General features: G+C 42.0%; 1 protein-coding gene across 3 annotated transcripts in view; it reads left to right on the top strand.

The window, feature by feature from the left end:
- LOC146811589 (uncharacterized) overlaps nucleotides 1-24,836 on the top strand; it is a 256,867-nt gene that overhangs the window by 131,112 nt on the left and 100,919 nt on the right. For all 3 annotated transcript variants that reach the window (XM_085618574.1, XM_085618575.1, XM_085618576.1), the window contains exons 4-5: nucleotides 2,813-2,887; nucleotides 6,189-6,299. In XM_085618574.1, the coding sequence (XP_085474700.1) occupies nucleotides 2,813-2,887; nucleotides 6,189-6,299 (186 nt within the window). The remainder of the gene's footprint in view (nucleotides 1-2,812; nucleotides 2,888-6,188; nucleotides 6,300-24,836) is intronic.

Raw genomic sequence — 24,836 nt, 5'->3', positions numbered from 1 at the left:
TGGAGCTCCCTCTGAGCGAGCTCTCGCGTTCCCGGCGACCTGGCAGTCACAGTGCACCGCTGTCAGAGACAGCTGCCAGCTCACACAGTGGGTCTTGTATTCGGTCTTTAGAAAACAGGGCAATCCGGGCCAGCAGCCCCCCTTATCTGTCACGGGAAGCTGTTATCTGACAGACACAGCTCGGGGTGAGACTGCCCCAGGAGCCTGTAGCCAGGAACGCTCTTAGCAAAGACGGCTATCAAAAACACTTCATCACCTTAATTTAGATCGAAACCTTGTTAATATTAAAAGTGTGGGTTGCATGAGATTCAGCGTACAATAAAGCTACAGTGCGTGTTGTCCCTGTGACGCGACACGCGCACCGAGCACTGCAGAAGCACGTTTCATCTTAAATGCTTTCTAGATTTTACTGCAAACACACATGAAAAGGCAAACGGCCCCATTCACGAAAGTGTGCAGTGCGGTAGGGGTAATATCGTTGTCATTGCGAAAGGCCTTGGTACACAAAAATAGTTTGTGCACTTTACGGTGTCTGGCAACCCGACCCGTTTTGGAGCAGCCGGAACTCCAATGAACGCGCGGGATATGGGCGCCAGGCGCGCAACACCCATTGGACTCAAAGGGGTTTAGGCCCCCCCCCCCCCCCCCCGTCGTGTGTGGCAGTCGGGATGAGACAGCTTCCCGGCGCGCACACAGCCGCACCAGAGCACTTCGCAATGCCTTTAAAAGACCATTTGCATGTTAATGAGGCCTCGCTGTTGTTTCACCCCTTCTAAGAGCCCCTCCCTGCAGCTCCACCCTGCCTATTGCTCAAAGATTCAGCCCCCCCCCCCCCATCAGCTCCACTCTGACTATTGCTTAAAGATTCAGCTCCCCCCGAAATTTTTTCTTAGCCCCCTCCGAAATTTGGCTCTAGTTGCGCCTCTGATGGGCGCACCCATCTTTGAAACCAAAAACGTGTAACCATGAGACTGGGCCTTAAACAACGTTTATGTTATGCACATGCAAATTAGATTTACATTTGAGTCAAGAAGCAAGGCTCATTTAAACCATATTTACCCGTGGCGTGTCTTGCATAGATCCAGATCAAGCATTTCTACATGGCAACATTTTGCAAAATTTACTAATTTTGGAGATGTGTAGTTTCCTGCTAATTTCACCGGCAGGAAGCGGGTTTGAGCAGAAAATGTTTTAAGGGAGCAGTAAAGCCGCAGGTGAGAGAATTGAATTTTCTCAACTGGCCTCCTGAGGGTATGGCGTCTGACTTCTGTATGCCATTACGTTCAATTTTCACATGTCGCATGAGATATTGGCATGTACATATCGTGAAATTTTACATTGGTTCAGATAATTTTTGTAAAATTTGATATAAAAATGTAACGATTTACCACACACGTGGGAGCACAACAGGTCGGGGGTCACAAGTAATACAACTTTCTGGGGACAGGTTGAACGTAAAGTACAGCACATAACAATTGGTCGTAGCTGCCAAGTTTTCATGTTGTTCGTGTGTCACATGAATATTTTCATAATGCGTTTTAGTGGCAATATATTACTGTATGTGTGAACCTTAGAGTGACAATTTATCACGGGTAAAACCACAGTTAGTTCATATCTTTGTACACCAGGTCAGCATTTTCGAAAACTAAGATGTTTAGATTAGAAAAATGGGGGAGTTTAATTTCCTCAATAACTTGCAATTGAGCGAAGGCAATGCTGAGAGGGAGACAACTAGAACAAGATGTTTTTGGCTAGCAAAAATGCGAGTCTCCTGCCTAAAGCGGGAGTGCTGGCATGTAAGGCATAACAAGAAGCTCTAGGAAAGGTCCTCAAACAGCTGTAATGAACACCATGAACCGGAAGAGTTTATGCAAGGTTACTACCCTACTTCCCTTTTCTAACATCATGATAGTCCTTGAAACATTTGTGGTGGCATGGTAAGAAACAATCTACAAATCTTTCGCTGGGAGTAGTTTAATTTATTAAAGTTGTGTGGAGTAATTCCCCTTACATGTAGTTCAAGTTCATTTCAGTTTGCTAGATGCCATGTTTCGCAATACTAAAATTAAAAACAGATGATAACCCATATCCTGTTTAAAAAAAACAACCCTTTTTTATCATTTCATCAGCCAATGAAATATTTTCCCAATGTACATGCGATAAAACTCTTGCATAACATTTCAATATAGTGTTTTCAAACAGAATCCTTTGCTATGCCTTTCCTATGCAGGTACCTACACCCAGGTGGCCAGAAAGAGTAAAAGTCCGTTTCACCCTATTTCACTGACATGTCCGACACCTAACAGTTTCAGTGTTGGCTGATCCAAAACCTGTACAGAACTTTCAACCAAACCATGGCTGAAGGAGGCGGACCTTCTCTGCCTAAGCTTTTTGTTGATAGTAGATGGCTGAGGAAAGTTCCTGCATGAGATTTTAATGTCGCAGATTAAATTAATTAAATTTGAATTTTGCTCTGTGTGAAATTTGTAAACCTTCTCATTAATCGACCTTCTTGTAAATTTCACGTGTGGGAGATTGAGGGATGCAAGAGACATGTTCGGCTTGAAGAAATCTTTCAGGCATATCATGTGTTTAGTTTAAAAAAAAAAAAAAAAAGAGAGCTTTCGCGAGGTGCCAGCAAACTATGTTTCGCACCATGTATGGAATTTCATGTGATCACATTTAGTTGCAATGTAAACTTTACATTTTTTCGAGGAGTCATGAGTATCCTGGTGTCTAACTGGAGAACGGTCATCTTGTTTCTTTTTTGTAACATTCAAACTTGCCTTGATATTATATGCTGTTGTTCCAGGTTCAGCAAGTTTTCCCTGATGGCGGTTACAGTGATACAACAATTGAGGTGAATTTACAATCTTCAGATACACAGGTATGTAATATAAAGCAAATCCTTTTGGTTTAGATACTCATTTTATCCTTGTTTTAGAATGGTCGTTATTTTATATGCCGTGCAATTATCTGGTAGGAGGCTTCTTTCCAGCGGTAACTGTGCTCCAGTGTCACCATAAAACCATCTGCAAACTAATAAGTAGTAGTATACTGATCATAGATATGCTCTTTATAAATCTGCACGATAAATATATGTGAAAGTTTAGCATTATTCCAATACCCAGAATTGGGATTAATTATCTGAAGACAGTTATAAGAAGTTAATTACAAAATGTCCACTATTTTACCAAAGAGTTAGTACATTCATTAAAATGTTGCGTGGGACAGCCAATCAGATTCCTCCAAATGCAGTGTATACCTGCTACTTTTGGACTGTTCAGGAAACTGTTCCAGAACATGGTCATGAATGGAGAAGTGACTACTGGGGAGTGACAGGGTGGGGGGAAAGGGACATTGCTTCTGAAGTCATGTGCCAATACCATTGCTCAGCTAAGAGCAATAACACTGGTTATTGGCCCCGTTAACACCCCTACAGAGGGTGATGATTATTAGCCAGTGATATTGGCCATGCTCACGGTCCTTGACGTCATTTAGGATATAATTAGCTCCCAGAATGGAACGTTGGTAACTGTATATCCAACTAAAATGCTCGCTTTGCTGGCCATACGTAATGTTGTATGCCTTCAAAGGAAGCATTCTGAGGCTGATGGACTGCCAACATCCCTCCTGTGTGTTGTGGGTAGCCAGGTAGGGCGGGGGGACCATGAACAGCCTCTTACCTGAATGTTTGAGTGGAAAAAACAGATCCTTCTCCCGCGGCGCTCCTTCAGCGTCTTCTTCATATGTACTATGTGAAAGGACATTGTATAGTGTGGCATTTGGTTAGAGACGAAACCATGCCACACATTATGTGGGGTTATCCAGCTAGTTTGTCTTTTGGACTCTCATTGACATGAAATGTATTCCATCTGTTGGGAAGAAGATCCTCTGCATGTCTCTTACTAGCGCCCTGTGACTTTTTCGATGTATGACCCTGTGGGTTTTCCTCACTGAGTTTAAGAATCAAGTGACCCCACTGAGGGTTCTCCTGTTCACTTGCATGAGACATCAGGCCTGGCTCTGATGTTGAGGTGGGCACTCAAAGTGCTCCCGTCTTTCAGGAGGGCGTCAACTGCTCTATGCATCCGAGCAATGCGAGACTGATACACAGTCATTGGTGGAGTGCGACTCAGTCCATGCCCTACTACCTTCTACACATAATGGGACAGAGTAGTGGGGGACCAAGACACACTACCCTGCTGCCTGGCATTCTATAATGCCAGGCCACAAGGATCTCTTTCCTTTTAGGTAATTTCAAATCTCTTGAAGCCCAAGCTACTTTGTCCCTTGGAGTTATGGGGAACAGACCCCCGTGACTCGTGTCGTAATCATCCTATCGCAGCCCTGGAGCCAGGGCCAGACTGCCCATAGTGGGCTTTTCCCCGGTGGGCTGGAGGGGGGCCCGCTCCCAGGGCCGGTTGAGCAGCAACCTGCCAGGGCTGGTTGCTGTTCCCAATCCAGCCTTGCTTGGGGCAGACCCTCTGGCAGTGTCCCAATGGTAGTTTCGTCCTAAGTCACAAAGCCCCAGCCTGGAGGATCCCTCCGCTGCGTGCTCTCGCTCAACCACTCCTTCAAGGGCTGTACCTTGTAAATTTGAATTTTTTACTGAGAAAAATCAGCGGTTCATTTGAACACTTTGTAATTGAAATCTGAGCTATTGAAATGAATTATTTGCAGTGTTAGAAAGACTCCCTATTTTTTCACAGGCATGCTAAAATAGCTGCCACACTCGCCAGCACAACTAAATGAAACACATTCCAACTGCAAAACTAAACAAATGTTATCTTGTGCGTTAACTCTATACTCCTAACCACTACCCCAAACCCTTAGATCTATACCCTTCACATTATACCCTTAACCTCTGCCTACAAACCCCAAATCCTTTAAACCTTAAACTCTTAACTAATAAATCTTCAACCTGTAACACTTAGGTCTTTACCCCAAACCCTATATCCTTAACTCTTTACACTATACCTTTAACCGATATTCTTAACCCCCTGAACCCGTAAATCAAGTACAAAAATCCTTAACCCAATACTCTAAACTTCTAACTTCAGACCCAATACCCTTAACTCCTAAATCGCTAATCCTTAAACCTTTAACCTCTATTCCACGAACTTTTAAACCATAATTCTTTACCCTATTCCTTACCCTGCTTCCCAAAACTCGTAACCTTACACCCAAACCCATAATCCTATACCCAAACCCTTAACTGATGCTTGCAGAAAATGTCTTGGTGGCCACAAAGAGACAAAGTCCATTTCACCCAACTTCACTAACCTTTCCAACACCTAATAGTTTTCATTTTGGCTGATCCAAGCTTTTTGTTGATAGTAGACAGGCAAGGACAGTTCCTTTGATAGTTTGCTCGTAGGCCTGCATGAGATTCTAGTAGCCCAGATGAAATTAATGACATTAGTGAATTTTGTTCTGTGTGAAATATGTAAACTTCCTTCAACTTTTTTGTCATTTTCACGTGTGGGAGATTGATGCATGCAGAACATGTCTTGCCAAGAGAAATTTTCTCATTGAACCAGTCTCCTACCTGTATATCACATGTTCTGGGTAAAAACAAAACTCTTGCAAGATACCAGCAAACTACGTTTTGCACCATGTATGGAATTTCATGTCTGGTGTAAACAGTGGTAACTAGATGATCTTTCCTTGCCAGGATGGATTCCATCTCTGAAAGTAAGCACATCAATAGACACCCCTCGGTGGAGACATATGATATCAAGGTAGAAGTCAAAGTGATGTGGATCTGATAGCAGCATCCAAAGTGAAGGGGGAAAACCTCCAGTAAGCGCAGCAAAGGTGCAAACTTCCCAGAAGAACTTAGATATTTTGTAGAAGAGACTCTTTACCTTTTTGTTTAATAAAATTGGTATTGGAGCTCTCCAAATATCATCTGAGGTCTGCTAGTCTTCCTTCCTGCCACCCATCCGTACCATCCAGTACGGGATCAATGGGAGTTGTGGTACAGGGAGCATATAGGTGTTTGAGGTCCTCATCGCTCTGAGCACAAGAATTGCAAGCACAATTGAAGTGATCCTGAGGTTTACTGCTAAACAGTGTGGGTAAGAGACTTCAAGGACCGAATGTCATCACAAGTGAAACATGCTAACTTTGCTAATAGCAAACATCATACATGAATTTGCCAATTTACTGTCTTTTCTCCTCAGGGAATGGAGATGCAGTGGTACATTTCAAGCCAGTTCCTTTATGGACCCCATCACCAGTGTCCTGTATCTGAGATGGACGAGGCGTACAACCCCTACAGGATTTACAAAGGAGTAAGAAACTAGCCTTCTGTACAGACGTCTATATGTTGCACATACAATATGTGTATTTGTTCTTTCATTGTATTGTAAGAAAGCTATTGTGTTAAACTATATTAATGGGGACCGCTGTATCAACCATTCACCCTTGACTCTACATCTAATGGAATCCATAGATCCTCAATACTAAGGTGAATATACTGAGATCACAGACTATGAAATAAGTTTCATCATACTGTTTAGTTGCAGAGAGCCAAAAAGGAATTGTGAGAGATCTAGCAAAGTCCCAAGTGGTAGCGTTATGTTGTGAATGGTGCCTGCCAGCATCAGAGGGAGGCGACAGTGGTCATAGGGCACCACATGCCCCTCCATGGCATGGTTTTTAAACTACAGGGACTGCTTTCAAAGAGCTCAAGGTTTGCTGTCCCATGCCTGCCTCCATCGCTGCACATGCAGCCATTCACAGAGAGTCACAAAAAGGCTCTTGCTTCGTACATATGAATGAGCCAGGACTTACTGCAAATGGGCATTTTCAATGTGACTGAGTACATCAGTCACAGCGCAGAATATAGGGAGGTTTACAAAGTAGTAGGCCTGCAAAAAACAGACTGGTTTGGGACCTGGGTTTAGTAGACCAGGGTCCATATATAGAAGAGCCCCTGGGTGCAATGGGCGTTTGCACCCGCTTTGCACTCCCCAGGGCACTTTGGTATTACAGAAGGGGCCGAAGTTGCTTGTGCGTCCCCTTTTGTAATATTGAAAGGGCTGGCACACCTACAGCGCCACTGTTCAAAAACAATAGAGTCCCTATTGGTTTTTTAGCATCCAGGAGGAAGCAATGCGCTCCTAGAATACAGTTTGTATTCAGATTCTAATGTTGCCCTCTGGTTCAGATCAGATCGTTGGAGAACAAGCAAGCAAAAAGCCCAAATATATAAAAAATATTAAACATTTATTGACAAAATCTATGATAACAGTTTATACTTCTGGCCACTTTATGTTTAGGAAGATATCTTCCTCTCCCTCCTTTAATTAGTTACAATCTAAATCTTTCAACATTTGTTAAAAATAGACGGACTGTATTTCAGCTTGATATAGTCAGTACGCATGTTTAAAAACAATAATACAAATAAATACACAAAATTAAAATCTATACAGTTATACAGTTCTTTTATTCTTGTCTGTGGGGTTGTTAAAAAAGTGTTGACGCAGCGTTTCGGTGATTTCTTTATGATTAGCACCTTCTTCAGGACTAACAACATTCAACATACATCTGTGTGGCAGAGAAATTCTTAAATTAGAAATCATTCGATGAAAGAATTTATAACGGTTTCTATTTTGTCTTGCTTCGTTCTCTGAATTTAATGGATTTCCGAGGGCAACATATCAACAGTTAGAATTTGTCAAGATATATTCTAATGGGAAATATCAGTTTATTATCTGTCCTTATTTATCAGTCTTCTAATATTTATGCATAAATCTTATAGTTTTTATGCATAGGCTTATATCCAAGTAAATTTCAAGGGCATACCCATTAGTGTATCAATGTTATATATAAAAACGCCATACCTCTCTATTTGTGGATCTTCTTGTTTATTTGAGGTAGCGTGTCTGTATTATCCTTGTACTCCGCCACCACTGTATACATCTTTCTCTAGTATTAATACAGAGTTTGCTTAGTTACTAATAGATGCTGTTCGGAAGTAATAAAAGTTCCTTAATATAATAGGAATTCATACCTTATATTTCTGTGATTTCTGTTTGGATTCGTAGGAGCCACCGTATAATTTCCTCTTGGTTACTGTGTTTTGTATTTTTTGATTATGTTAACTTATATCTCTTCATTTTTAGTCCTGTATTTGTTATAGAAAAAATGGGGAGAGGCTAGAGGGATTTGCTTTTTGTTGGAAGCTTACTATACCGTGTTACAAAATGATCACTCCTTACCATTAGATCCATGGATACCGATCAGATGGCCCAGAGTTGGTTCTTCTTTCAAGATTCCCACTCTGTTCTTGTTTAGATTCTTGTCTGTATGCGCTTTCTCAATTCGCGCTTGGGGTGGCGATAATTCCGTTAGGATAGTGTCTGTGGAATTGATTGTACAACTCTGTTAGTCTCTATATACCTAATATCTCATCTATACTTTGCTGTTTAATCTTATAGGCTATATTAGAAATTCATTGAGGCATATTTTAGTTGTAGATGTCCTCTTCTTCCTGTCACTATATATTCCATTTGGTAACGGGATATTTCAGAACCTTCATTTCTGTCATGTTATTGTTATTCGCGATACACTTAAGTTGTTACTACTTTAGGAAGCTTTATGGTTTACCGAGTAGTCTTTCCCACGGTATGTCTTTTGCATCTACCTTCATCTAATCGTTCCACACATACTATAGCTCTTAAAGTTGCTGTTTGCATGCCTCTATCGTATGGCTGTCTTTATAATAGTGGTATAACTCTTAACACTTCCGCAGACTATTGCTCACTAATATCGGCTAGATTATTGTAGAATTACCCGATATGGTTTCTACGGCCTCCCTGCTACACACGAATCTCCTGAAATCTTCTTGTAATGAACTTCCAGGGCAACGGACTATTTGTATCCTTTAGTTTACCCGGTCCTTACCTCACTGATCTAATTTGTCAAGTTGTATACCCTCCTTTTGCGACTTACTTCCATAGTTTTAAAAAATTTTTAAATTTTTTTAAAAGGAGGGGATGTATAGTTTGTTACGATTTAATTTCTAATTCGCTCATGTAATTTGCTATGTTTTAATTTTTGTCACCGTTGTCTAAATGGTGGCGGCCATCTTAAGATGGTAATATTATCCATTTCATTAATAGCGATATATATGGTCGCGTCATACTGGTTGTTTTCTAGCATAGACATATCTCTTATTCTTTACTTTAAGGAAGTTTTTATAAATATCAAGTGATGTAATCTTTCCCACGGTATGTCTTTTACATCTACCTTCATCTAGTCGTTATACACAAACTCTAGCTCTTAAGGTTGCTGTTTGCATGCCTCTATCGTATGGCTGTCTTCATAATAGCGGTATAACTCTTAAAACTACCGCAGACAAATGCTCACTAATATAGGCTAGATTATTATAGACTTACCCGATATGGTTTCTGCGGCCTCCCTGCTCCAAACGAATCTCCGGAAATCTTCTTGTAATGAACTTCCGGGGCATCGGACTATTTATATCCTTTTGTCCACCCGGTCCTTACGTCACTGATCTAATTGGTCTAGTTGTATATCACTCCTTTTGCGACTTACTTCCCTAATTTTCTAAAGAGGGGATGTATAGTTTACCATTTAATTTCTAATTCGCTCACGCAATTTGCTATGTTTAATTTTTGTCGTCATTATCTAAATAGTGGCGGCCATCTTAAGATGGTAATGTTACCCATCTCGTTGATAGCGATATATATAGTCACGTCATACTGGTTGTTTTCTAGCATAGACATATATCTTATTCTTTAAGGAAGTTTTTATGAATATCAAATGATGTAGTTAACTCCAAATCCTATTATATACAGGTTTGAAATTTTCTTTGTAAAATGTTATAATGACATCGTTAATTCAGCGGCCATCTTTGAAGTTATTGCTTATGGTTTATAGCTGGGCATTGTTCAGTATTGGACATGGGTATATCCCGTTCATCAGCCGGTTACAGCGACTAATACTTAGCCATGTTAAACATATAGATATAATTTTTGCCGAATTTGAAATTTAATTCATAGCTTCGTATACTAATAAAATGTGTTTTGCGGGTAACTTGTGATAGTTATCGTTATTATTTTGTGGTGAGCTATGAGTATAATACTAAATTATTTGAGGCATGATTATCATTGCCAAACATATTAGTAAAGTCTTGCCCAGTTATGGGTAGACTCGTTAGTTCATTTTCTAACCCAATGTGTCATATGGACAATTTATGATGGTTGTCGTTGCTGCTTTGTTAGCAAGCTAAGTAATATCCTAAATCAATTGGGACCTTGTTGCTAAGAACTATTAAAGGACTATTAATGGTAGAGATAACCTAAGATGTTTATCGTTATTGTTTTGTTTCATCCTATTAAGTGAGTATCTGTTATTTAAGAACGATTTATACAATCATGAGTCTACGGTGGGGTGATTCGAAATGACAAGTTATCTTAAAAACTTCACATTACAACACATTCTTTTTTTCTTTTCTGGGAGGATAAGATCAGTGAAAAACTGCCTGGGTAGGGGCAGCTTAAGTCCGCACTCTTCAAGTGATTTTATAGTTTTTTTATATATTTAGATGAGTCTCTCCCACTCTTCTTTATTATTTAGCCCAGTTTTGTATGTGTTGAATCGGGACATGTAGAATTGTTCACGGTTTTTTCTCTTAATTTCATGGTTCCCGCCACGGGCATTCACTTGAGTGATTTCTATTCCACATCATTTGAGATCTTCTACAGAATGGTTTTGTTCTATCCAGTGTTCCACTAAAGGTGCTGTTCTCTTCTTAGTCCTAATGGCTGATTTGTGCTCTGTTATTCTGGTCATTATTTCGCGTGACGTTTCACCAATGTAACCTTTGTTACATGGGCATATTATCGTATAGATAATATCTTTAGTCCTGCAGTTGATAAAGCTCTTTAATTTATGTGAGATTCCCATATATGTAATCTCCTTGCCTTTGATCATATTGTTGCAGTTTTTACAAGAATTGCATGGGAAATTACCTACTGGGAAAGGAGCGTTAGTTATACTGCGTTGTTTGCATGTTGGTTCATTCCTATACGTATGAACCACATGATTTCTAATGGTGCGATTCCGTCTGAATGAGAACATAGGTTTGGGAAGTCGCACATCGTTTTTCTCATTTAGTAAGTGCCAGTTTCTAGTTATGATGTTTTTCACTTTATTACTGGCACTGCTGAAATTAGTAACAAAAATGAGGGGAAGTTGTTGTTGAGGTTGATCTTCTTTTTCTTTGAAGAGGGATTCTCTGTCATAATATTTGGCTCTTTTATAAGCTTGTTTAGTCAGCCTTTTTGGGTACCCTCTATCTAGCAGTTTTCTGGTTAAAATATCTGCATGATAATTAAAGTCTCTTATATTTGTGCAATTGCGTTTTATTCTCAAATATTGTCCGAATGGAATGTTATCCTTCTGACATTTGGGATGGTTGCTTTGATAATGAAGCATTGTGTTTCTATCTGTGGGTTTTGTAAAAAGCTCTACTTGTAATGTGCCATTTTGATGTTTAATTTTAATGTCTAGGAAGTCGCAATGGCTTTTGTTAATTGTCGATGTAAATTTTAGATTGGTATCTCCTAGGTTTAACCATTCAATACATTCTTTTAGTATTTCTTCTGAGCCTGTCCAAATAAAGAAAACAATCTATATATCTTGACCATCATGTGATGTTTTCAAAAAAAGGAGCAGCTTCGTTGTAGATGTGGTTCTTTTCAAAGTCCGCTACATATAGGCAAGCTAGACTAGGAGCACAGGTCGCGCTCATGCTGGTACCTTTTGATTTGTTTATAATATTCAGTTCTGAATAGAAATGTTGTTTTTCAAAATAATTTCTACACAGTCCAATATGAATGTTGAGTGGGCTGACATATCTCCTGTGTCTGTAGCTAAAAGGCCTTCGAGCATCGCGATGGTGTCATTTTGTGGTATATTGGTATAGAGAGCTTCTATGTCCATAGTCACCAACCACTGTGTTTCACAATTGAATGCTAGGTTCTCAACTTTCTTAATCATAGCTGTTGTGTCCTTTATGTAGGCTTTTTGTTGTGTCACCATAGTTTGCAGGAATCTGTCTACGTATTTGCTAAGGGGTTCTGTTAATGAGTCTAAACTTGAGACAATGGGTCTCATCGGGGGATCTTCAAGGTTTTTATGTACTTTTGGTAAGCCATAAATGGCAGGTATTTTGGGATTCGTATTTCTCAGGAAGTCATATTCTTCCCCGCATATTGTGTTATCCTCTTTAGCATGATCCAACAGTCTAGTTACTTTATTAATCAAAAGCAACCACTCCTCTCTATTTGTTTTTTGATAGTGGGCTGGGTTATTGAGGAGATTGAGCATTCTGTTGTTATAGTCTGTTGTGTCCATCACCACGATGCTCCCTCCTTTATCTCCTGGTTTGATGGTAAGGTCAGTGCAATTCTCTAAGTTTTTTAAGGCATTGGTTTCTGAGCTGGTTAAATTCCTTTGGTACCACATTTTTTGGTCAAAAGATCATCTATACTACTTTCTATTACTTTTTCAAATATCTCTATTTTTTTTATTTACGAGGCTAATGGGTGGTGTCCAAGACGATTTGGGTTTTAAACCTGACTTATTGTTACTCTGCGTGTTCGTAAATTCTTTTCCTTTAAAGAAATCATTAAGTCTAATTTTTCTAAAAAAACATTGTAAGTCTCTTTCCAGACTAAATTTATCTATGGGGGTGCAGATGGCAAAACCTAATCCTTTCTCCAATAGGGACGTTTCTATGTCAGATAAAGTTTTACTGGAGAGGTTAATGATAGGAGCTTTTGTTTCTAATCCCAGTTTACTTGGCTCCTTGGTCTCATATAGGGACGTTTCTGGTGGGGATTCTGCGAGTAAAAACCCGCTCTCCCCCCCCCCCCCTCTGCCGCGCCCTTGATTCGTGTGGAATTGTTGTTGTTCTAAAAAAGACAGGTTATCTTTGCTGGTACTAGGTATAGATTCAGTTTCTTTTCTATTTTCACCTACAGCGCCAGCACTTCCTCAAAAGGGAGTTCCCTCATTTGCATGGGGGCATGGCCCCATGCAAATGAGGGAATTCCTTTGTCTCTGCACCCACTCTGTATTACAGATGTGGGTGCAGAGGCAAAGAAGCTCTAGGAGGTGCACTGACAGTGCGCCACCTAGGAGGTGGCGCCCTGTCAGTGCGCCCCCTGATTGCAGCCTTATGGCGGGAGAAAGGGGGTCCCATGGAACCCCAGACACCCCCTTGCAGGTGGGTGCAGTCACTGACTTCACCCGCCTGCAAGGGGATCTCTAATCCCCTTAAAAAGTGCAGACGTGTACCGCCTGCACTGTGAAAATACGGAGCGGCTTTAAAGCAGCCGCTCTGTTTTTCACAGGCATGCGCTGCCCTGGGGGCAGTGCGAGTTTGCGGCTGCCCTGGGGGCAGTGCATTCACCCTAATATGGCGCATTTTCCTTGATTGCGCGGGGCGCACCTTTTTAAAAGGTGCGCCGGTGCAATCGAATAAAATGCATTGTATGTATCATTTGGCCCCAGGTGCAAAATTAGATCAGGCTGTTATTATTCTCTCTCTCACATTCAACTGGATCAGAAAACTCCTTACCTTTTCTTCTTCTGTTTTAAGAAAGGTTAAGGCAATTCAGTAGAGCCAGATCCAAATGCTAACAAGGAGAAGAGAAGGAATTTGTAGACTTCTGGATTATTTTTTTTTTAATTAGACAAACATTAAACAAACCATATGCGTTGGTACTAGGATCTGTATTAAACACATTTACAATTTACTCAAAGAAGGCAATCTATACCTATTGTGTAAAATCTGCTGGTTGCCCCTAGACTGGAGAAGGAAATAAACTGCAGATCACAAAAAAGACGACCACACTATATGAACTACCTTTAAGCAGAGTAAATAGGCTGGGTGTCAAAAATGTGACCAATTCACATTATCTATATTGATGCAACCTTCCTCTGAAATATGTTGCCATTGGGTTAGAAATTGTTTGAACAGTTGCATTTCGAGTTGTCTCCTCAAAGTAGTAAGTGTGAGCTTTCCAAGATTTACCGGTGGTAGGTTTCTGTGTGGTAACAACTGCTCCAGAGAAAGATTGTTTTCTTGCTGGTGAAGAATTTGGGAACCCTAGCAACAAAGAGCCTTTGCTTCTCGGGCCTTTGTATCCCCTTGAGATGGTTACTAGTTCTGCTACATATGGAGGACAGTTTCCATGTATGGCTTTATGGGCACAGAGCTTGAAACATATCCTAGCCTGTAAGGGAAGCCAGTTTAGGTCAATAGGAATTATAGTGATGCCGTCTAATTTTTGGATTTCATTATGAGCCATTATTGCCGCTGAGTGAAAGATAGCTTTGATTGGGGCAATGTGTGATGGGGTAACTCCAGCTAGTAAGGAGTTACCAAAATCCAGCCTGGATATGACAAAAGCCTGCACTGTTGCCTTCAGGGAGCTGGAAGGGTGTAGGTGACATACCTTCTTAAACGCATGTAGAGGACACTTTGCTGGTTTGGCAGTCTTGTTAATGTGTGGGATACATGAGTGTGGTTTGGTAAATCTTGTTAATGTGTGGGATACATGAGTGTGGTTTGGCAATCTTGTTAATATGTGGGATACATGAGTGTGGTTTGGCAATCTTGTTAATGTGTGGGATACATGAGAGTGAATGTTCAGTGGTGAGTCCCAGTGATTTAACCGATGGTGCAGGAGAAGAGGCGGAGCCACTGAGGTTAGGATAATTCAGTAGAGCCAGACCCAAATGCCAACAAGGAGGAGAGAAGGAATTTGTATACTTCTGGATTCAAGATCAGAAATTTGCCTTTCAGCCAGTATTGGTGTAGAGGCATGCTGTCAGGGCGTGGATGTCATGAATATTTTTCTTGAAGTACAGTTGGGGTTCATCAGCGTAATGGATTACGCAGAGTCTCTCATTGCAAAACTTAACTTACTAAAACTAGTATTTGGTGCAAATAGCATGTGATTCCATTACAACGAATTTACAGTGCTGCAGTACGGGCGCATGAATTTAAAATTTAATTACACACTGGATAATGTCTGGATTTTATGAACAATGAGAACGAGCTGGGTCTAATAGTAGAAAACAAACTAAATATTAATGGACAGTGTAATTCTGTAGTAAAAGTAAAATCAAGCACTTGCAAAGCCATTGGTTTTGACCTTTATGTGGCATTATACAAGCTGACCTGAATGTGCTCTGAAGAAACCAGCATTGAAGTTTCAAGTATTGTGAGGGCCATACAATAAATGTGTACAGTATACATGGCAATCGCAGAATAGACATGCTGTGTGGAGTCACAGTATGCGCTTAGTGCATAGCAGTTGCATATTTCATACAGAACATGCTTTTAGGTCAGCTGTTCTTAAGCATTTGACTTCTGTGGAGCCCAGTGAATCACTCCTGGAAGCTAGGGTCTTCTGCCGTAACAAAGTCTATGATTTGAGCCTCAAAGGCATACAGCAATGATACAGAAACAAATATACTTCAAACAAATACACAAATTATGAAATATTTAATTTACAGTTAAAAAAATATACAAAAAATGTATTTTAATGGGAAGGCTGGGTCTTTCCAAAATGTATTTTTATTTTTAAAAGACGAAGTGACCTACTATGGTGCTTGAATAACACTGTCTTTTTTTGCCACTAATATATGCTCTCTGTTTGTCGGCGCAAACCGTTGGTTCATTTAAAGCCATGAAGCGTTCGTAGTAAATTCTGTTTGCTTTATTTGGGCTGCTCCCAAAGATCAAGATAAAGGTGCAATTTGATTTTTAGACTCTATTTTGAAAATCCCTTAACATTTAAATTGTATTTTCATTTTTTTACCTCAGTTTTGCGTATTTATATATCTATATTAATCTGCTAATATTTAATTATCTAAACTGTTGCAGATCTAAGTACACATTGACCCTAAGGGGTCTTCAGAACACTGCAGTCCTAGACTGTGTTATGTTACTCATACATACACATGTCGATTAGTCAGTCTGTCTAAAATAGTTTATTAGTTAATAAAAACCATAAACCTGAAGACATACATAAATTTATCAAAAGCTGTAAAATAATTTTAAGAAACCCCTGTTAGGGGCACAGGCTAAAATACGAAGTACACCCCGTCTCCAACCTGAATAGGATCACATTGCCACTTTAAATTTCTTAATCGTGCACAATACGATAAAAAACTTTGAAAGAATAAAGGCTGAAATGCATAGTAGACGGAGACATGGATCCCAAAAGTAAAAAAAATGAGCAGAAAGGTGCACAGTGTAGTGGAGCAACATTAATACCCACAGTACCAAAATCCCAGATGTTGCGATATCCAAATGCCGAGATCCGGTATCATCATGCTTCAGCCAATTGGTTCATTGTTTTTTTGGCTGCTGTTTTGGCTGCTGGGGGTCCTATGACCTCAACAACTGCGACAGATGGTATCAAAGGTTTCCCGGTTTTACACATGATGTACCCTCTTACAACTCAGCAGACAAACCTGCATCATTTCCTGGCTTGGGCTAGTCAACTCTGCTCAAAAGGAACTTTGCTCATATCAGGTTCTTGAACTGCACCAGCTGAATGTTCAAAATGAGATTTCGCATTTTTTTTTTTTGTATAACATTTTTATTGTTTTCACAACAAATACAACCAACAGATATAGAATCAGACCGTATATATAGTCCATTAGAAAAATCACCATGCACAGTCGTAATTATTTCAGATAGGCCCAGGTCAGATACCTGGCAATCACCAGCATCGCCTACCCTCCCCTCCACCCCCCAGCCTCCGTAGCCATCCGAATCGGAGGATTCCCCATCAGAAAGAGGTGGTGGATCACATATGTTACCCCTATACTTGTTCCATGCTCCCCACACTCTGACCCACTTTCGAGGACAACCCCGCCTGACAAAAACGGAGCGCTCAGCAAACATAGCCCTATCCATCTCGCTCTTCCATGTTGATAGCAACGGCGTCTCCACCGCTCCCCATTTTTGGGCTATGTTCCGTTTGGCCGTCATGTTCCCAAGCGTCACCCAGCCCTGCGCCTGACGATTGAGATCTGTGGGCTCCCACACATTCAAGAGACAACGCCTGGGCTCCGGCAGCAGCGACACCCCGCACACCTGTGACATCGTGCGCAGCACTCGCCTCCAGAATAGCTGGAGAACAGGACAGTCCCAGATCAGGAGATTTCGCATTTTTTAAGCACTCTATAAATACCAACCTGCAAGTTCTTGTTCCCAGGGAGATGAATTCCTTGCGTAGAAGCAGGACTGGCTTTAGCGTTGGTGGCACCCGGTGCAACAGTCCTTTTTGGCACCCCCAAACCCATGACCGCCTCCTCGGATTCTCACTACCACCAGGCAAATGTGCCCCTCATCTCTCCAATCAAAAGTTATTACTAAACACAGCGCCCACCTTGATGTCAGTGCCCCCCTTCAAAGGTCAGCGCACAGTGCAGCCGCACCGGTCGCACTGCGAAAGAGCCGGCCCTGCGTAGAAGGTCCCTTTGCTGAAGGAGTAGGCTCTGGCAAAGCCAGAAATGAAATTCTTAATATACTCAGTCTGCATATAGTATCAAAGGTCACTACATAAAATTCATAGTGTGTGCTATACAGTATACATCCTGTATTGCCGCTGTGCGGAGGATGTGGATAGACACATGAAGTGTATTACGTGCCTTTTGAGAGCAGTGTATGCCTTGTATTGAACTCCTGTGACATGGTGAGTATTTTTAAAGCTGAGGTCTGCGCAGTGCTTAATTTGAGCCAAGGGTTTGGGGCTCCTCAATGCCACCTAATTGGTTTCCCGGAGCTGGGCACTGGCACTTATGACAGTCTGCCACATGGTGGTGCAGCTCATCCAATTAAGAGATTAATACAAAACACATACAAAAATACTAATACCTGCCTCCCCAGCCATTCCTTGTGTGTTTATGAATAAAATACACATACAAAAATACTAATACCTGCCTCCCCAGCCATTCCTTGTGTGTTTATGAATACAATACACATACAAAAATACTAATACCTGCCTCCCCAGCCATTCCTTTAGCTTTGGAGAGCTGTAATAATCTGAACAGTCACACTTGCAGGTGAGAGAGATTGTTAGTAGTTGTTTTCGCAGCGATGACCGGTACAATGGGTGGTGAAAGCTGCTGTGGCCTCCTGGTCCGAGCCCAGTCACTTATTATTGTATAAATTAAGCATTGGGTCTGTGTGCATAAATGATATGCAGTGTGTGCAGTGGGTAAGGGGTGCATGTGTGCACAGTGCTTTCCTAGGTGGAGCGCAGCTACGGCTCTGTTTCACAGGCCCTGAGCTCCTAGTGCGATATGAAGTAAAATGCCAACAGTGAAGTCCTAACCTCTTCCCTTGTGATCAGTGGCGGCTCCTCCGCAATGGAGGAGTGTCACCCCACTACCTGGCTCAGTGCCAGTAAATGAAAAATATTAAGATGTCCTAGATCCATTTTGAGGCTCTGAGCTAGCTTCCGAAGATGGGGACATTGGGAAAAGGAATGGCTATGCACTCCACTCCTTAAGTGCGCATAGGTGTTTTGGCCGGCTGTCTCAGGCCAACCAAAACACACATGCGCACTTGGGTTTTCTCCAGCCCAGCTGTATTGAGCAGCTGGGCTGGAGAAACCCCACAGGCTCGCTGGTCTGAGCAGGGCGTTATTCCTGCCCGCTCAGACCAATCCCCGTGCTGCTCTCATGTGAGAGCAGCGTGGAGAATGCAGGGAATCTGTGATGTGGCCCCAGTGCTTGCTGGGACCAGGAAGGACTGTGCAGAGTGCGACGCTGTGGTCAGCTCCAGGTAAGTTTTTATTGAAATATATTTATTATAAACCACCGCACGCGCCCCCTCCACCCACCCCCTCTTTATTGTGGCGGCCGCGACTGCTTGTGATGCAGCTAATGTAGTAACGCCACTAGGTGGCTCCATATCCTATGTGTTTTCCCAGTGTGTATGCTTTCTTAATTACAAGCTGCTACTTAGATCAGACACCAAGAAGTGGGAGAGAGTGAGGAAGAGAGTGTGTCTGTGTGTGTGTGGGTAAATTTAATTTGTGTTTTGTCCCTCAGTGAAGGGCTTAAGGTGTGCAAGGGTTCTGCACCCTGGGCCACGGACTCTGCTTATTATTGCAAGTTAATACACTTACTGCGTGTTGTGCTTCCATTTTATTGCCTGTGCTAGGAACTATGTGTACACAGAGTCTATTGTTTGCTCTGTCAGTGTGCTGACATTTTATATATTCCGTGCATTACTGAGAATTAATGTGTTGTGTATATATGCATTTTGTGCATCCTACGCTGTCTATGTTGCAGTTGTTTCTGTGACAGTCTAACCGTTTGTATTTGCAGCGTGCCATACGCACTTTCACTTCAACAATGGCTGAGCTTGTGTGCCAAACTATTGTTCTTGGCATTCCTCACATACATTTTGCGTGTTTTTGCCCACAGTACATAAGGACATTTCTTGTGTTGGGTAGAAGTGCACATTTCGCTCTCAATCGCTATGGAGGCTGGGCTAGAATGCTGTCTAGGGGTGTCAGATGTCTTTTCTTTGTGTATACACACTATATAGTAGGACTGGTAATGCATTTCTTGGTCCTTGAAAGACCCCAACACTGATTTCCGGTTTTCCCTTTCTTGCGACAGTCTAGCATAATAAATTACAAGAGATATTTTACCTAGCCATGTTGCAGTAGCATATGTGCCCAAAAGAGGTCCCATGGACCCTCTGTTGGCCACATATGGTACTGCACCCTGCAACATGGCTAGGTACAAAACATTACATTTATAATGCTGATAACTCCAACTCTCAACAAATGCGAGACCTATTGCATTTGCAATGCTTCTTGTTTTTATGGCAAGGGGAGATTAAGTGATTTGCCCAGAATCACAGGATGTCGACCCGATGTTGGGATTTGACCTCCCCATGCCATAAAAACAATAAAGTATACTTTCATGTAGAAAACGTGCTTGCGCTTTAATCTGCCGGGTTAAGTTTACGCTATGTAAAACTACAAACACAAAAATACCACGTGGCTAGCACGCACTCTACATGTGACTCAAACTTGGCCGAAAGGCGTTAGGCGCTCTGACAGTCCATAGTAGTATATTCTAATGCTGGGTTGCAGCTGCAGTCTTACACTAACTGACAAGCGACAGTCTGATTGTCGGGAGCGCTTACCTCCAAATTCCTTATGCTTCCAATTAGAATGTAAGGCTGCAAGCAGCAGCAACTTGCACCAGAATACATTGACTATTGACAGTCAGAGGGCTCATAGACACTCTTCACTCAAGCCTCGTTCTCAGAAGCACTTGCACTGAATGTACCTCAGAGTCTAAGCCCAGGTGCCACTCGACTACCGGTACTCTTCTAGCAGAAGGAGAAGTACTCCAGGGGAGAGCACTGAAGTGCTGGTACTCAGTACCGGTGAGTACTGGCCCATTACAACCACCCTGATACCTCCATTATTATATGGGCTTTTTTCTGAATGGGCCCAAAGTGTTTTTTAATATTCCGCGGCAGGTGCCGCTGACTTCTTGAGCTGCCGAACACCAAGCACTGCCTTGTAGTAATTCCCTCTAGGGCCTCCCTCTTTTGCCTTCTACGCTTCCTCTCCCATTAGCTCACTCTTGCAGTTTCTTTTTCATTCTTGCTTTTCTCTCTGTGTCATTGTTTTTCTATCTTTATCTTCCTCCTCCTTTCCCCCTTTTCTCTCTCTCTCTAGCTCAGTCGATGATAAAAATAATCCCCTGTCCCCAAACACGAGGCCAGAGCCAATCTCCTTCAACTACCAGTACAAATTAAGCACTGCTTTCAGATTCATTCATTCTTATGGGGTGAGGTATAAAGGCCAGGTTCACATCTGTGGAGCATAAAGCTCTAGTAGGCAAATATGATTGCATCAAAGCAGCTAGACTGGGTGCGCCTTGCTTGTGGAGGATTTTATGAGAGATGCATACAGTGTTGTACTTCGTAGGCTTTTCAATTGGCAACCAGTGAGGCTTACTTGAAAGAATCTAAACATATTTAGGGAGAGAGATAAAAAGCCTAGCAGCAGCATTTTGAACAACCTGCGGTCGGTTCAAAACAGAACTTTTAGTGCCCAGATAAAGAATATTGCAGTAGTCCAGGCGTGAAATAACAAGGAAGTGTACAATTAGTTGATAAACTTGTAGAGTGAAAAATCCCATGATGTATTTGAGAATTCTCAAGATGCCAAAACAGTTACCATCTAGGGTCCTAACTTGGGTTTCAAAGGACAGTCATCCATCCATACACCAAGGTTTTATACCTCCGGTTAGGGTTTGGGGGGGGGGGGGGCTAGCACTTCTGGCATACATTAATGTCCCCAGAGATGGGTGTGCCTACGCAGCAGGAGAATCTCATATTTATTGGCATTAGGTTTTGAACAGCTGTTGTGCATCCAGCGGGCAACCACTGTTAAAACAGTTTTTAAAATTAGCGCTACCATCAGCCGACTCCACTGACCAGGAAATAATGAACTTAGGGGCATATTATCAAGACAGGCGATAAAATTATAAAAATATTAGATGTGAAGGACATCTAACATGCGCTTCAATTGGAATTCCATAGAGCATATTATCAAGCCCATTATCGCAGTTTTAGCGGCAGTTTTCTGCTGCTAAAGCGGCGATAATTTTATCACCGGTCTTGATAATATGCCCCCAAGTGTCGTCAGCATAGGACACTAATGAGATCCCAAAGAATTTCACCACATCAGCTAAGGTCGTGGCGACTGATCCAAGCATGGTAGTAGTGGTGTTCCAGGTAGTAGATCTAAGAGGCAAAATTCTATGTGATGCTGTGAAGAGGAAAACTATGAATCCAGAGCAAAGCAGTTATCTCTTTGTCGCAGATTTGAATATGGGTACTTCAGCCAGTCAGAGGGGCTCGATGGCTGTTACAAGACCGCTGTTGGCGAGCGGGTTGAAGGCTTCTGTGGGCCGCTCAGAGAAACAGAGTTGAACATGGGGGGAAGAAGGGTTAAAGTTTCTTTTTCCTCAAGTGCACTCTGTGAACTCATTTTGGACAGCCTGGAATTGAACCCATGTGAAGAATGGTGACAGAATGGTACATCGGACTTTACTTGAAGGCGGGGTGGGGTGATTACTTGCAGGCGTGGCGTATGCCTCTTTGATGAAGGGAACTGATCTGTTGCTGGATTTGGAGCCAGTGGACTGTGCATTCTGTTTTCTCTCTACTGTCTGCCTTGTCTTGGAGTCACTGTATTATTTTGACAGCTGTTATTTTTGAAAGACGTTATTGATCACATATCTCTTTTATCCTCACTGCTGTGACTTTCAGTCTATTTATGAAATCGCAAAATAAACTGATGGGTTCAGAAATTATAATTTTTAAAAAAACGACTCCGCCCCCCCCCCCCCCCAAAAAAAAATCAGGGAGTTCAGAAATTATCATTTCCCCAAAAAGTGAGCACCCCGAAACCTCAGGAGAATGTGAAAACTTGAATGTAATTGAAGCTTCGCTTATGGAAAAATCAGAGGCTAGACTGTTATTTGGAAAGCAACCACTAGCTGGCAGTGCTCACCAAGAATTTAATGACAAACGACTCATAGACTCTCGACTGGAAATACATTTGATTATAAAATGCAGAAGCAAGAACCAGGAATTTGTGGTTCACAGACTGTGTGGCTAGTGCGTGGCGCCCCTGGATAGCTTTGACAGCACACCGGGGTGCAGCGGTGCACAGATTGGGAACCACTGACAAAGGGTCTGACATAGCTATCAAAAAGAGTAGGGCAAAGCGCCGAGCCCTGAGGTCCCGTATACCAGCACTCTTTGAGATTAGATGAGATAAAAGGGGGTGATATTACTTGAAAAGACTGACTCTTTAGAAAAGAGGTAAACTAAGTCAAGGCTTTTCAATTGGACCAGTGGCAGGCCCCCTCCCTGCCCCACTCAAAGCTGATCGAGGTGACAGACACTACACTGCTGGGTTGGGGAGGTCACCCAGGAGAGATGGAGATCAGAGGACTCTGGTCTCTGGTGGTGACCTGACTACACATTAACCTGTTGGAGTTGTGGGCTCTTCACTTGGCGTTGAAACCCTTCTTGCCGTCTATCAAGAGAAGACTGGCCCAGGTCCTCATGGACCGCAGCTCCGTGGCACTGCAACAAAGAGGGTGTTGTAGGGTCTTCGACCCTGTGCCAGGAGGTCTTACACCATACCCCACTTAAGTGTCGCAGCGCACCAGTGATTTATCCCCAGGAGTGTGGTTGCCTTCCAATGCACAGCAATAGATCTGCGAACTATAAGCAACACCTGGTCTATAAATTGGTTTATAGTGCTCACTGCTTTCTTGCACTTGAACAGGCCCGGGACGCCACCCACCATGGTGTCGAGCTCGCTCTGCGCATCAGTGTCAATCAGTACGCTCAGGACCTCCCTTCAGAATGCCACTGCTATTGGGCAGTCTCGAAACATGAGCCATGTCTGCCTCCGGTGTTCCACATCAAGGGCAGTTCGAGTCAGACCCCAATTTTTTGCAGAAAGTTGTGTCTCCATATCATGTTGGACTCTCAATTACTCCCCTGACATAGTTTGCTCCACCTTACCCCTTGAAAGAGGAGGAAATACTATACTGTTTGAACCGCAAAAGACTGCTGAATAGTACTCTGTATAAAGATCTGCTATGCATTGGCTAAGAAATATCCTTCAGATGGCCTGAGGGTTTATTCCACTAGAGTCAAAGCTGCTACCATTGTATTGACATGGATATCTGTCAGGCTGATATGCGGGCATCTGTGCACACATCATGAAACACTATTGCCTTGACCGGCAGGTCCGCCGAGATGTGCGTTTTGCCATTTTGGCCCTGCAGGGCTTTTTAATCTGAGCTATTCCACAGAACAGTATGGTCTATCCACCCCCATGTTCAATATAGCATAGTAGTCTCCAGCTAAGATCCATGGGATTCCCACCCAAGCCGCCAGATGGCTGGAAAGGGAGGACATACATTGCGGCGAACTGGTTTTGAGGTATAAATACTGTCCAAAGCAAGAGGGAGCCCATCTAGCATGAACCTGCCACCTGGGTTAGGGAGAGTGACCTCCGCTTCAAAGGGGATCCTGGTGTCATGAACTCTGGGGACTTACCAGAAGTCTTTGTTCTGTGGAAGTACCATGAATACACCAAGGCTTGCTTCAACTATCCCAAAAGGCTCCCCAGACCCACACAAATTCAATGTGAATCATGAATACCCATGGGTAAGAGGAACAGGATAAGAGAAAAATAACTGATGCAAGTCTTTCTTCTCATCCAAAGCATTTCAGTAAGCACAACTTCTGTGCTCTGGTCCACAAAAGAAAATGTAACTTATAATTTTTCTTTTGACTACTATCATAACCTAGATTCTAATATCACTTTGTTTTAAAGCAATCTAATATCTAGTTTACAAACGCTTTTCTTTCAACTACTCTCCTTAAATTTCTTATAATATGCAAGTGTATCTATAACTAAAAGAATATCAGTGTTTACTATTTTATGCTGACATATTTTATAGAGAGAATAATACAAATGCATGTTAAAGAACTCGCCCTACTTCTAGCAGTCTCTAGAAAAACAAATAAAATATCACAATATCATAGGAGGTGAGTTAACAGCACTCGAAAACCAGTAAAGTTCATTAAATATGCAGAGTTCAGTCTCTGACTTCTTATAAAATGATTCCCAGTTCAGCAATGTTCATTCTATAGGGTGGCTAGATTCAAAAGCAAAGCCTTGCAAGAGATTATTAAA

The sequence above is a fragment of the Triturus cristatus genome, chromosome 7, assembly GCF_964204655.1.
Source record: "Triturus cristatus chromosome 7, aTriCri1.1, whole genome shotgun sequence".
Taxonomy (NCBI): domain Eukaryota; kingdom Metazoa; phylum Chordata; class Amphibia; order Caudata; family Salamandridae; genus Triturus; species Triturus cristatus.
This window is presented reverse-complemented; position numbering and strand designations above follow the sequence as displayed.